General features: G+C 55.8%; 1 protein-coding gene across 1 annotated transcript; it reads right to left on the bottom strand.

The window, feature by feature from the left end:
* Nucleotides 1-528: 528 nt before the first annotated feature.
* MYLK2 (myosin light chain kinase 2) lies at nt 529-13,797 on the bottom strand. Its single transcript, XM_059038801.2, has 13 exons — nt 13,625-13,797; nt 13,428-13,527; nt 12,445-12,946; nt 11,138-11,439; nt 9,429-9,534; nt 8,769-8,862; nt 6,468-6,577; nt 6,245-6,386; nt 3,605-3,675; nt 3,355-3,483; nt 2,718-2,870; nt 2,423-2,555; nt 529-1,478 (listed from the first exon to the last, which is right to left on the bottom strand). The coding sequence occupies exons 2-13, from the start codon at nt 13,477-13,479 to the stop codon at nt 1,398-1,400; spliced, it is 1,875 nt and encodes a 624-aa protein (XP_058894784.1). The 5' UTR covers nt 13,480-13,527; nt 13,625-13,797; the 3' UTR covers nt 529-1,397.
* Nucleotides 13,798-14,421: the final 624 nt, after the last annotated feature.

Raw genomic sequence — 14,421 nt, 5'->3', positions numbered from 1 at the left:
CCGCTGCAGGTCCAAACCTCTGGCTCCACCTGGAGACTCTGCTTTCTGCTTACACCTCGTTCGGTGAGAAGCAGAGCGGGCTTGCGGGCAGGGTCTTGCTATGGGAGGTAGAAGAGTCCAGTTCAAGCCCCAGCTCCTGACTTGTTGAAAAGCCTTCAAGTTCCTTCCCCTCCCTAAGCCTCAGTTTCCCCCTCTGTAAAAGAGGAATAATAATGCTATCTATCTCATAACCTCCTAAATGAGTTAATAGACATACAAGCACTTAAATAGAGCCTGACACACAGTAATGTCACCCCTAAATGTTGGCTGGTGCTGTGCCCTCCCTCTCACAGACGAGCAAACTGAGACACAAAGCGGGCAGCCACTTGCCTAGATCACACACTGGGTAGTCTGGCTCCTGAGGCTGCACTGATAACCAGCACGTCACGCACAAAGTGCTGCTAAAGTGCCCGGCCCGCAGCAGTGTTCCGTGAACGATGGCCAGCTGAGACCTCACCCGGGCGCACACACACTGTGAAAGGAGGCCACTTCCAACCTGTACATTTATTTACAAGGCACAAGCTGAGAGCAGGTTGGGGGCTGCCGACGGCCTTCCCACTCCTCCTGGGCCTGCTGACGCCATCATCCGAGGCCGTGGGTGACCCTTGGAATGGGGGCCGGAGTGGCTGGGTTGGGCCGGCTTGGCCTTCAGGCAAGCTCGGGGGTGGTCTCCCCTGTCCTCCAGGCCTCTCCACTCCCCCTCCACCAGGCCCGGGCTGGGTGTCCTCTCTCTCACACAGAGTTCCTGTGTGTTGGTGGTCGCAAGGAAGGTGGGCGGGGGCTTGGCCAGACCAGATGGTGTGTCAGGCCTTATCTGTTGGGAGTGGGGAGGCGGGTGGGGGCATGGAGGTCCTCCTTCACAAAGCCTGCTCTGTCTCCCCTGGCAGCTGCGCCTTAGGAATCGCCGTCTGCCTTCCTGCCCCACCAAAGACTTTCCACCCCCAACAGCAGAAACCCCATATGCCAGGACCCCCAGCCCTCCTGCTCTAGCTAGGAGCAAGCCCAGGCCAGGGATGCCCCAGGTGAGGCCAAGCAGGGGTCACCAGAGCAGCAGTTCCAAGAAGGTGAGCCAGGTGGCGTCTCAGCAGGGCCCGTGGCGTCTGGGCTGTGGCTGATGGGCCGGAGCCCTGTCTGGGGAGGCATTAGCAGGATGGAGTCAGGCCATATCCGAGGCAGCTCACGTCGGGGAAGCAGTCACTGCGTGGGGGCATGGGAGCCCCGAGCCTCCCAGCCTGGTGCAGCCTTGTCCTGGCCAGTCAGCCCCGGCAATCTGGCCCGTCTGCTCCGGCCTTCTGGGCTGTGTGGCCTCAGCCCCGGCCACTGTGTGGCTGCATCCAGGCCTCAGCTGCTCCTCGGGCTCAGACCCCCAGAGCCATCAGTGCCCCCGAGCTGCTGATCTTCTTGAAGCGGTTGGCAGCACTGACAGCGATGAAGTTTTTCTGAGGGATGAGGGAGAGGGGTCCCAGTCAGCAGCAGGGCAGGGGGAAAGCTGTAGGACAGCTGAGTGTCTCCCAAGGTCACCTTCATTCCAGGAGGGCTCCATGCCAGGGAGGGCGCAGTGCCCAAAATGGCCGCAGGGGGCGCCATGACACTGCAGCCTCCAGGACTCCCTCCCTCATTCAACCTGAGTACCGCTCTGCTCAAGGCAATACAGTGGTTCCTATTTCACTCCAAGTAAAAACCCCTCATCATGGCCGAGTCCCTCCACACCCTGCCTCCTGATCCTCTTGGACATCTCCCTTACCCCTTGCTTCTTCCACTCCAGCCGTGCTGGCCTCCTACCTGTTCCTCACACTTGACCACCATGCTTCTGCCTCAGGGCCTTTGCACCAGCTGTTCCCTCTGCCTGGCACACTCCTCCCCCCATACCAGCCTGGCTCAGCCCTCACCTCCTTCAGGTTTTTGTTCACATGTTCCTTCTCAGTGTGCCCTCCATGGCCACCCTACTAAGAAGTGCAGCCTCTCCCCAGAACTCCTGACCATCATTATTTTTTTCTAGAGCCCTTCCTTAACTCCTTTTAGCAACTCTCCATCCTCTTCCAAAAGTAAGTCCACAAAGACTGAAATCCTTGTCTCTTTGTCCACTGCTGTATCTTCAGTGCCTAGAGGTAGTGGATGCTCAAGAAATATTTGTGAAATGAGGGGAGGAAGCCTGTGATGGGGTCAGAGACCTTTTCCTGAGCCTGAGCCACAAATGGACACCCCTCCCTACGGTGGAGATGGGTGGGTGGAGGGCCACTACCCAGGGCAGTAGCCAGCCCAGGACAAGGAGAGAAAAGCCAGTTCTGCGTTCCAGACCAAACCGGCTGACACAGGGCTAGTGGGGCCAGGACTCTTCCTGCCCTGTATCCGCCCCTTCTTCCCACCCTCAGTTCTGTGGTACCTTCCAGCGCCTCTTCATGAGGTATTTCTTAAGCAAGATCTGGGACTTGAGGAGTCGGTTACAGCGCTTGGCTTTCTCTGCCAGATTGTTGAGCCAGGGGTGGGCGAGGCACTGGGCAGCGTTCATCCGGGCCCTGTGGGGAGGAGGCAGTGTGGTGAGGGTGGGTGGCAGGCCAGGGAGGCACCACCCCACTGGCCTACCAGCCCAGTTCTCGCCCAGCTGGCGCACACACACACACACACACACACACACTGGGCTTGCACACACGGGGTTCGTGTCCTGGGCTGAGCCTCACCTCTGGTCCTTGACGATGAGGTTGGAGACAAAGTCTTTGGCCTCGTCTGACACGGCCTCAAAGGTCTCCTCATCAAAGTACCAGTTGCCCGATAGAACGTTGTTCAGGGTCTCAGTGTCATCATCTCCCAGGAAGGGGGAGAGGCCACTCAGCCTGAAGGGAGGGTTTGGCAGGGAGCAGGGAGGTGAGATTGGGTCAGGGATGGGGACAGAGCCTAGGAAGCAGCACCATGCTCTGAAAAGACCCCCAGCCTCTCAAATGGGACAGACCTGGGTTTGAATCTGGCTGGGTGACCTTGGGCAAGTCACTTCCCCTCTCTGAGCCTCACTCTTCTCATCTGTAAAACGGGCATAATCATCCCGGCTTCCCAGGGTTAGAGTGAAGAAGAGGAATGATGAGTGCACTGGGTCATCAAAGCTCTGCTGCCCAGAGCCCTGGGCTGGGAAACTATGCTTTTGGGGGCCTTGGTTTCTCCATCTATAAAATGGGTACAAAGTTCCCTTTCCTGGTTTGCCCTAGCACGCCCAACGCCCCACAAACCCCTGACTGAGGGAGTGGTGAGGTGGAAGCAATCTAGGCCTCAGCTGCCCACCCACGTGCCCCAACCCCATAAACAACAGGCACCCTCAGGACTCACAGCATGTAGGTGATGACCCCCAGGCTCCACATGTCTGTCTTATCGGAGATTTGGTCGTAATTCACCACCTCAGGTGACAGGAATTCTGGGGTCCCGAAGTTCACTTTCAGCTTCTTGTTGGGGTTATACCTGGAGGTGAGGCCAAGAGCTCAGAGCACAACTCCCAGGCCATCCCCAGACACCCTCCAACCTTCCCCCGGCCCTGCCCACCTCGAGGCTGGCCCTGCCATGCCACCCACCCAGGTGGTACCTCCGTGCCAGGCCGAAGTCAATGATCTTCACCAAATGGCCCGTGGTGTTGACGCACAGGATGTTCTCCGGCTGAGGAGAAGTGGGTGGGGCCTGGATTGACCTCTGACCTGGTTCACCCTCCCTCCCTGCCCAGATCCATCCAAGTCCCAGGCTCCCAAGACTGGAGGCCCAGGCTGCCAGAGCGGACAGTCCATCAGAGACGCTCAGACCTGCCTGCTCCAGGCACAGAGGAGGATCCCGAGGCCCGAGAGGGGCTCTTCCAGGGCAGGAACCACCTTCTCCAGGCCTCCTTGCTCCCCACCCTCAGCGTCTAACAAAGCGCCCAGCAGATACTCAGCCAAGGCTCCCAGAAATCCTGTGCCCCAAGCACAGGTGAACATGTGAGTCACATGCAAGTCTAGTCCCTCCCACTCTGGACCCCCATTTCCTCTTCACGTAACATAAGGACAGAGGACTAATCCGAGGTTGCGGGGCAGAACAGTTGTAAGTCGTTAACAATGGTTAAAAGGCAGATTTTGCACAAAAACCCTGATTTTCAGCACCTCCTGAAACACTGGAAGCCCCAGCTGCATGGCTACACACGGCTGGGAGGGAGTTGCCCCTGACCCCTGTGATGTGCAGAAGTCCTCCACTTCCCCGGGGCCTCCACCTCGTTTAATGGGGTTCTGTTCTTCGTCTGGGCTTTGTGTGCATCTGATTTGAGGCCCCAAATGATAGGCTTTCTGAAGGTCCTTTCACACTGCTGCACTCATTCCGAGCAGGATGCTAGTGACTTCAACAGCCCAACCCAGTGCTCCACCGAAACAGGGAAAGGAAAGAAAGGCCCCAGGATACAATAGGTAGGGGAAATGAGACAGATTCAGACCTCCTTTTGGAGGACAGGGGACTTCCTGAAAAGCCCTGCAGCCAGAGCCCTGGAAAGTGCCTTCAGGCTGTGGTTCACCCAAGTTACTTGATGTGAAACCCTTTATGGGTGAAAACCTTACTGCTTTCCTGAAAAAAAACACACTTTCGGATACAGAGACTTAAGGATGACCTTCTTCCCAGGACACTGCATTTTAGTTGGAGACCCTGCCCTACCCCAAAGAAAATGGCTTTCATGGGAGAAGGGCAGGCTCCGATGCCACCGCGCAGGCACCCACTCTGTCCAGAAACTCAGGAGTCACCCACACTCCTTCCTTTCCCTCTGACCTCCCCCATCCAAACCATCAGAAACCCGGCGGGCTCTATTTTCAGAATGCATCCATCATCTGACCACTTCCCATCCCTCCCCCACTGCCACTGGTTCCAGCCCCATCATCTCTCTCCTGGCTTATTATGACCGCCTTCTAAATGCCCTGCTGCCACGGCGGCCCCACTGAAACTCATCTCTTTACCCTCCTCGCTTCCTCGCTTGTCAGTGGGGATGATAACAGCACGCCTGACCCAATGGGCTGTCGCACACTCTAAACACACCCTGAGCAGCTCTGACCCCTAGTAAGCACGGTGGAGGTGTTAGCCCACAGCAACGGGAGCATCTCCTGCTTTGGACCTCGAATGCTCCAGCCCTTGCCTGCTTCTCCAGTTACACCTTGTATGTTTCCCCATCACTCTCACGTACTTTTTCATAACACATTTAATGGTTTAAAATGATCTATTCATTGGTTTATTACTGTCTGAATGTCTGTTTCCCCCACTGACCTGCAGGTTCCGTGGGACAGGGGCGTGGCCTCATCATCTCGATGGTAATGCCCATGCCCAGCACTGTGCACAGTAGCACAGGAGCAGGTACTTGGTACGTATCTACCAAGTGAATGAATGAAAGGACCATCCACTTTGCTAATCCACATCAGTGTTCAGATTTCATCTTCTCCACTAGCCTTGCCACTGATCCCACAAACATTAACACCTGCCATAAGGATGGGGTTACCCGCTACTCATGGGGCTCCTGCCCACTCCACGCCACGGCCATGTCTCTCAGCTCCAGACAGCCACTGCCGGCTGATCCGAGCTGGTGGGATGAGTAAAATCTATTTGCTCTCCCTGACCTGCTACATGCAGGGTACTAGTGAGCAAGGTCAGAAGAGAGACATAATCTTTTACTACACATTTTGTTAGCGCCTGCCACGTGCGTATTGCTGCGCTGACACTATACCTACTGATGTGTTTTTCTGACTCCCCTTCTAGAACGTAAGCTCCATGAGGGCAGGCGTTTTTATCTATTTTGTTCACCACTGCATCTCCACCACCTAGAACACTGCCTGGCATCTAGTAGGCCCTCAACAAATATTTGTGGAATAAATGAACAAACATTCGCAGTGCCTGTCAGAGGCCTGCACTGAGGCAGGCGCTTTTGCAACACTTATCAGCAAGTTTCACGTGTGAGACAATGAGTGTGGGACAAGAGACCCTTTTGACAAGTACTTAGTACCAGACTAGGAGCTCCTCAGAGCTGGGACCAAGCCTTTTTTGCTCTCTGATGTGTCCCGTGGCTCCTGGTACTTACTAAGTGCTCAATAAACCCTTTTTGAATCTACAGATGGAAGGCTGGATGCAGGAGGAGGAGGGGTTGGGAGACGGAGGGATGGCTGGCTGCAACACTGGTCTCAGGTGGTTAGATGCCGCTCCCGACCCCTCCCAGGAGCCCCCACCTCAGTACCTTGAGGTCCAGGTGCAGAATCCTCATCCTGTGCATGAAGAGAATCCCGTCGCAGATCTGCCGGACAAACACCATGGTGTCCACCTCCGTCAGCTGGTAGTCCTCGTCCACAATCCTCTCGAAGAGCTCGCCGCCCTCGATGCTGTGTGCACAGACCCCTCTGCAGGCTTGCTTCCGGGCCCGCTGCCCCCTCCCCAGGCCCCACCCCACTGGTGGCACTCACTACTCCATGAAGAGGACGATCTCGTGTGAGGTCTCAATGGCTGCATAGAGCTGGATCAGGTTGCGGTGGTTCAGCTGGTTCATAACCTCGATCTCAAGCATCACCATTTCCTGGGGACCAGGGAAGTCAGGGGTACCATCTGAGCATCATTACCCCCTGCTCTCCACCCTCCACACCTTCGCCCTTGACCAGACCTGTTGGGCCTTGCCTGGACCACTGCCCACCTCCTCCTCACTGGTCTCCTCGCCTCTCACCTCTCCCCACCCTCAGGCCTGTGTCCTCACCATACAGTCACTCCTGCTGGGACACCTTTCCTTTGCTGGTTCTTCTCCTCCCCCTGGCTGAACAGTGGGCTCCATCCTCCCTGCTCAGCACTCCCCGCTCTATACTCTCCCCACGGGCCTTCTCCTCAAGTCCCATGACTTGAAATTCCATCCAAATGTAATTGATTTCCAAATCCATATCTCCATCTCCGAGTGCTCCTTTAAGCTCCAGACACCAATCTCTCCAACTGCCTACCTTCCCTCCCCTTGAATGTCTGACTAACAGGCATCTCAAATCTCTCATGTCCAAATTTAAACTCTTGATACCACCCCTTCCCCACAACTGAGTTGCCCCCAGCTTGCCCATCAGCAAAAGGCCGTCACTCTTCACCTGGGTGTGCAGGACAAAAAGTTAGGAGCTTTCCAAGATTCCTATCTTATTCTCACTTCCTCACACCCTTCATCCAACCCATCAGTAAATCCTTTGACTCTACCCTTAAGCTAGATTACAAATCCAATAATTTCTCACCTCCCCCATCACTGCCTTCCTAGTCTCAGCTGCCATTATTTGTCACTTTCAGAAAGTTTGCAAACCAGTGGTCACATCTGTGAAATCAACAATGGTAGGAATATTTACACCAGGGAAATTGGCAAATGCTACAGATCAGGTCTCTCCCCAGAACTATGCCCCCAGAGCATTGGATCACTACCTAGACTGCTCCGTTTTTCCCGTTATTCCATTCCTTGGTTGATATCTCACCTTCCATGCCACTTCCTCAGAGAGGCCTGATCTCACTTGATCCTATCTGAACGGCCCCCATCGACCCTGTTCCTACCTGGCTTTACTTTTCTTCCTAACACTTTTCAGTTCCTGACACGATGCTTTTTGTTTTAGTGTGGTTTTAGCCGTCTGTCCCTCCTCTCTAGCACGTCGGGACTTGTTTACTACCATTTTCTTAGCACCTGGCACATTGAACAGCACAGAAAAAGTGCCCAATAATTAATTAATCAACAGCTGACTCCAATTAATTTACACAGTACATATGTCTTGAGCACCTACGCTGAGCCAGGTCCATGATAGAGGCCTTAGACCCAGCAGTCAATAACATGGATCCAGGCCCCGTCAAGTGGAAGCAACAGAGAAAGACAGAGTCACATAGAAAATCCATGCTGTTCATATGCGCTCAGAGCCACGGTGAGGAGTTCAGGGCTGCAGCACTTCCTCCAGAGCAGCTTCTCCTGCTTCTCCAGGCTTCTGCAGATGCTGCTGTCTCTGCTCCCCTGGCCTTGACCCTGACTCAAGCGTTCCCAGCAGGTACCTGCCATTTCTGGCCCTCAGGCCTTTCTTTCCAGTCTTCTCTGTTTGAACTCTCTCCCCTGCCTTCCCCACTGGAAAACAGCCCCTCCTTCTTCAAACTCGTCATTCCGGAGAAGCTTCCCTGAACCCACAGGTGAGTCAGGAGCCTCCTTTGTGACCCCACCCCCACCCGCACCACCCTAGCTTTCCTGAGTTACAGCTTTCACCATGCCAGCCTGCTAGGTCACCATCACCTCCTCACACACCCAACTCCCTCACTCCACGTGAGCCTCTGCCTCATTCATTCAGCCATTCATTCACTCCTTGAACAAACACTGCTCTGAAGCAGGCCTGGGCTGGGTGTTAGAGGCAGAGCTTTCGAGGCCTGTTTACCCTGGTGTTCTCTGAGGGCAGGGACCAACTGACTTCCCTCTGGGACCTCCAGCACCCTCAAGGGCCTGGCCCAGAGCCTGTGCTCATTGGCACTTATTGACTTGAACCGAACAGAGGGCATGAAGGGGGTAAGTCCCCAGGATAAATTCACTAACCGCGGGGTCAAGTTTATGGTCAGAGGCATCAGGCCCCTGTGGCAGGGCTATCTGTCTGTCTGTCTATCTGTGTGATATCTTCAGTGCATTAAGTTTCGTACACCAGGTCCCTGGTGCAGAGTGGGTGGAGGGAAGTGAGAGGCACCCACTTCAAGGGTCCCCTCCCCCTCCCACACAGCCAGACCCCCACTACCTTGTCTTTGCGTGTCTGTTTCTTGATGACCTTGGCTGCTAACTTGAGGCCTGTGGCTTTCTCCGTACAGGTACAGACTGCTCCAAACTTGCCACTGGAGAGAGAAGAGGCTGGGAATGAGGGAGTTCTAAGGGCCATGGGGTGAGGGGCTGTGCTCTGTTCCCTATGAGATGAGGGCTCACATCCCAGCCAGCTCCGATTCCCTCCAGAAACCGTGAGCTCTACTGCAGGGACAATGGCTGAACCACACAGACCACAGGCCCAGGAAGGGTAGGCTTATCAAAGGATGGCCGCTGATGTGCAGCTTGCAGACTGTGGCAGGGAGGGGCCCTGGGCCCTGGGGGAGGGCACCTTCAGGACTTTTAACAAAGTAGGAGTCACCTTGAGGGGGTCAGTGTGGTGCCTGCAACTGAGACAGACAGGAAAATACTATATGCTTCCTATGGGAGACACTGAACGACCAGTGGTGTGTTTGTGTGAGTGACAGTGACACACCAGCCATGTGACAGGCTGCACACAGGTGTGACCATGTGGAACCAATTTTGTCAACATGGCTCATGTCCAGTCGGAGTGTCTGGGCCTCTCATGGGGAAGATGTAAGGCCTGGGGGCTCGATGCTTTCCTGCTGGTGGGCCAGGGGCTTGAGGCCCCAGCTCTCACCCGCCCAGTGCCTCCTTGTAGTTCAGGCTGAACTGACTGTTGATGTTCCCAGTCCTCAGCTCCACGATGCGGTGGGGGAACGGGGCCGGGGGTGGCGGGCAATCATCTGTGGAGCGGAGCAAAGCCATCACAGTCAGTGCCAGGGCTGCTGAGGACACACCCTGGCACCACACCCTCCTGCCTGGCCTGAGCCCCATCCAGGGAAGTTCAGCAAGTGATACCTGGGGGACAGCTGGCTCCAGGATAGGGGCTAGGGGCCTAGTTTCCAATATCAGCTCTGCTACCAACACACAGCTCTGCTACCTCCTTGGGAGGCCCCTGCCTCTGTCAGAGGGGGGCTCAGCTTCTCCCGGCACAACAGTGGGTACAGCTGATTGGAATTCTCGGACCCTCCCACATTATAAGGTATGAAGACTCCATCCCAAGCTATCTGCATTTCCATTAAAGAAAAAAAAAAAAGGCATCTATAATGGTGGAGTGCCCGATAGGGGTTGCTATGTTGCGGTAGGGGGTGGGACCTGCCTACCATCCCCTCTAATAACACTGCAAGCTCTCACCACTTGTAGAATGGGTGTCCTACCTGGCCCTGGCCCTGGCCCTGGCCCAGAGGCAGAGTTGGGGGTGGGGTGGGGTGGGGTGGGGTGGGGTGGGGTGGGGTGGGGTGGGGGTGGGCCAGGGATGGAGATGTTGGTAGGGAGAGGCTGCCACCTAGTGACAGCATGAGGAACAGCATGGGGACAGACAGGCTGAGTCATGGCGAATGGAAACCTCTTTATAAATAGCAAGAGGCTGCAGGGAACCCGGTGATAAATCAGGCGGCCCTTGGAGGTTGTTCAGGTCCGTCATTCAAGGATGTGATTGCAGGGTGGAGTGGGCCCAGAGGTCTGGGCCGCTGCTCAGGGGAGGAGGCAGGGCTCCTGGCTGCCGCCCAGCCGCCTAGACCCTCCCACCCTGTCTGGGTGGCACTGTGCCGCTCACCAGGCAGGTTGGCGGGTCTCCCAGGGCACCTAAGCCTGGAGGAGGGGGTTTGTCAGAACACTCTGGGCTCTCCTGACCCCATCTCAACCCACCCCCAGCCCTGCCGCACTCCTGCCCAGGCCCTTTTCCTATTCACCTGCTCGCCAAGCTCACTCATGCTCAATGGCTCCCTGCTGCCTGCTGAATAAACCATCGTCACTTAAGGCCATTCCACAGTCCTGCCCCATCTCACGTGCCCAGCTACCTTGGTCAGCCCCCTCCCCCCACCTGTGCTCTTCAGCTCAAGAACCCTCTATGGCTCTCAGTAGCCTCCCCACCCGCCCAGGATGCAGTTTAACTACCAAAGCCTGGCACTTGAGCCCTTCTACAGACTGACTTCAAATCCCACTGTCCAGAGAATTGGTGTTGCTCCAATAACGTGCCTGATTTTTTTTTTTTAAGCCCCATTTTAGTCAAAGTAGAAGAAAGTAAAAGGTGAGCTCTGGAGTCAGGCTGTCCTGACAGGTTCATATCCTGTTCTAGCTATGGGTTTGGGGTGCCCCACTTCCCTTTTCTTTAGCCCCTGCTTCCCCATCTCTCAAAGGGGACCAGGAACTCGTACTTCCTGGGGTTGGGTGACACTTAGATGGATCAGGCTGGATGAGGCAGCTCAGAGGGGTTGAGTCCTCTAAGTGGGGAGACATGGGGAGCCCGCTCCCTCTTACCTCAGCCCCAGGGCAGCCCCGGCCTACCCAAAATCTGGAAGCAGTCCTCCTCCTTGGCTGTGGGACTAAGGGCCTGTCCCACCTCCGATATCTCTGAGGGAACAGCCTGGAACTCGATGCCCCTCGAGGTGTCCCCTTGCACCTCAGCCTGGCCAGCCTGGCCTGGAGCCTTCTCTTCTGTTTCCTTCTGGCTGCCTTCTGGGAGGTTCTTCTCTCCTTCTGCTACTTTGGCTGGCTCAGGATCCGAGGGGCCTGGGGTCACGGGCACCCCTTCAAAGATGAGTTCTGATGCCTCATCTGGGGGCTTCTCAGCCAGCGGCTTCTCAGGGCTAGAAGTGAGAACACAGAGGTGACGCCCTCAGCAGCCACAGCCCCACCAGCAGGCAGGTCTCCAGAGCCCCATCTGCAGTCTGGAGCTAATACGACCCCCCCCCACCCCCAAAGGCGTGGGGTGATGCATCTGAATTCACCTCATACAAAATCAAGGGATGTTAATAATACCATAAACGTCTATGGGGTTTTTTTTCCTGGCCACGCCACATGGCATGAGAGATCTTAGTTCCCCGACCAGGGATTAATCTGTGCCCCTGCAGTGGACGTGCGGAGCCCTAACCACTGGACCACCAGGGAATTCCCATGTCTGTGGTTGCTATCTTGAGTATCAATACACTAACAGATCATTAATAACTGTTAACAGGATTGTTGATTTGGTTAATCATTATGTGTCAACAATTAGGAAGGTTATGTAGCTTGATTCATAAAACTGTGGTGATGCAATTGATAATGTATTAATGATATTAATTTATATTACCACGTAATTCAAACTGATATGGTAAGTGTTATTATTGTGGCTTACGATAAATACATCATTAATAACCTCATTAATATGACTGGTATTCAGGTAAGGATAACGGATTGCACCATGAGACTGGTGCTATATTATGGTTCTAAGAGTACTGGTAAGTATCTCTCAGTCTGGTTATTAGTCACCTTTCCATATTATACCAATAATTCTATTAAGCAGACGGGTTATCTTTTCCTCCTGACATCTCAGTCCTGCCCTTGGTGAGACCCAAGTTCATGGGGTAAGGGGAACTCTGGACTCCAGATGCCTGGAGAAGAGGTCTTTGAGGACCTCTGCTGCTTGACATTCCAGGCTTTTGTGAACTATCACAAAATCCTGGTTTCTGCAGGGAGACAAAGTGGTCAGGCCAATGCCCAGGACAGAGGGAGGTGAACATCAGAACTACCCCGTCTAGCACTGAATGTGATGACGGTGCCCAAGACAGAGGAACTGCAGGACCCCTCCCCGCTCCCGGCCAGGGGCCATTCACCTCGAGATGGCGGCAGGGCAGCTGGGGCTGTGCAGAAAGGCGGGTGAGCCCCTCCTGGCTGCTGCTTGGCCCTCTGCTGCCTTCTTGTGCAGCTTGGGTTCTCCGAGGTCCTGGCTGCCTGGGGTCCCCTGCTTGGCCTCGGGCTTCTTGACACTGACCTCGGCTTTCGCGGTCTCCTGGGGCAGGGTGGCCGGCTGCCCAGCACTGCCCTCTGCAGGCCCCCCACCCAGGTGTCCTTCTCCCTTGGGGTCCTGGCTGCTGGTTGAGGGTTGGGCCAAGGCACCACCCCCTTTCTCTGGGGCTGGAGCTTCAGCATCTTTCTTCATGGTGAGTGGATGAGGTTCTTCCTTTGGGTCTGGGGGACCAAGTTCTTTCTCTGGGTCTAGGGGACCAAGTTCTTTCTCTGGGTTTGGGGGATCAGGATCCTTCTCTGGGTCTGGGGGACCGGGGTCTTTCTCTGCAGCTGGGGGTCCTTCACCTGCTGCACCTTTAGGTGCCTTGTCTGCAAAGGAGGTGAAACACCAGTCAGGATCCACCCTCCTACACCTCCTTCCCCAGCTAGGCTGGCCAGAGACCAGCTCCAGGCCCAGGTCCCCACCCAGGCCACAATTTGCAAGGGCTTGTCCCACTGAGCCTCTGGGGCCACTCCATGGGCTCTAGAGATGGGCTGCCAAGACCTCGGCAGCCCTGTGTGGGAGGCTCTGGTCTCCTGGTGGGTGGGTCTTGATGCCCCTGCCATCCCTTGCCCTGAGTGTTCAGGCACCAACAATGGGGACTTCATGTTTTCCCAGTCTCTCTGGGGAAGGCTTCATGTTGGCCCTTGATCCAACCCCACTGTACCGGAGATAACCCTGACTTCTTGGTTCTCCATGCGCCATAAAGGAGTCCTCAGGCACAGAATTCCCACTGAGGAACAGGCCCAACTCTGGATTCAAACACCCCTTCCCAAGCTCCTCCCTCCATCTCCTGCCCCAGCTTGGCACCTGTTGATGGGCTCTGGATTCCCAGCTCCACCGCTCCGTGTCCTGTCGCCATGAGGTAGGGAGGCGTGTGCTTCTGCTTGTCTAACTCAAGTCTTTCTAGCTGCAGAAAGAAGAGAAAGGTGTGTCGGGCTGCAGGATTCCTCCTCCTGTCTGGCTGAGAGGAGGCCAGGGCCAGCTGACTGAGGGGAGAGAGGCACCTGGAGCAGAGAGAGGCAATCTGGTGTCTGTCTGTCTCGCAGCGGCTGCCCAGGAGCAGTCCTGGGGCAGTTGTAAGGGATCGGGCCGGGTGGGCAGAGGCGGAGGCAGGGGCGCAGGCAGGGAGGCGGGGGCGGAGGAGAGGATCTCTTACACCAGGGGCCATGCAGCTCAGACTGCCACCACCTGTCACTTTTGGCCCCCATTCAGAGGACACGGCATTCTTCCCATGAACTGACTGGGAGGAGAGTGGTGTTGGAACAAGCAGGAAGAGAGAGAGGGAGGGGGCACCTGGGGCCCTGGGGGAGCAGCCTTCTCCCAGGCCTTGCCTGGTATCTCTGGCTTAGACAAGATGAGGGGGAGGGGGGCTTGAAGAAGAGGGGCTCTCAGGCAGGGCTGAAGGGCAAGACTATGCCCAGGCCAGGGTCTGGCTCTGCCTGCATCTCCTGGGGTTCCCCGGAGCCTGGTTAGAACCACACAGGCCCACGGGTAATCACCCTGACCTCAGCGCCCAACTCGGTGTCCACAAGCCCTGCCCCTGGCCTCTGGATCTGCTTGGAGCATCTTTGGGTAAAAAATGGTCTCAGGGGCACTTGCTCAACACTTCCATGGGCCTGAAAGCGTTTTCTTTTGAAAATGTCTTCTTCCTGGGCCCCTGGGGAGATGGAGGTTGCCCCAAGCGGCTGTGAGAGATGGTCAGTGCTCTCGTGTCCCTCCCCTGAGCTGATCCAGGTCTTTTCAATGGCCCGCCTGGAAGGATCCTAGGATCCTCCACCACAATGGTGACCGGGGCCACTCC

Source organism: Kogia breviceps, chromosome 14 (assembly GCF_026419965.1).
Source record: "Kogia breviceps isolate mKogBre1 chromosome 14, mKogBre1 haplotype 1, whole genome shotgun sequence".
Lineage (NCBI taxonomy): Eukaryota > Metazoa > Chordata > Mammalia > Artiodactyla > Physeteridae > Kogia > Kogia breviceps.
The sequence above is the reverse complement of the archived record's forward strand: the minus strand, read 5'-3'. Positions and strand labels throughout refer to the sequence as shown.

Bases quoted from the DNA above. Each gene is read 5' to 3' on its own strand.
- MYLK2 (XM_059038801.2), bottom strand. From the start codon at position 13,479: ATGGCGACAGGACACGGAGCGGTGGAGCTGGGAATCCAGAGCCCATCA. The intron at 2,871-3,354 runs GTGAGTCCTGAG...CCCTCCCTTCAG, and splicing joins GGGGTCATCACCTACATGCT to GCTGAGTGGCCTCTCCCCCT. The intron at 1,479-2,422 runs GTACCACAGAAC...CTCATCCCTCAG, and splicing joins TCATGAAGAGGCGCTGGAAG to AAAAACTTCATCGCTGTCAG.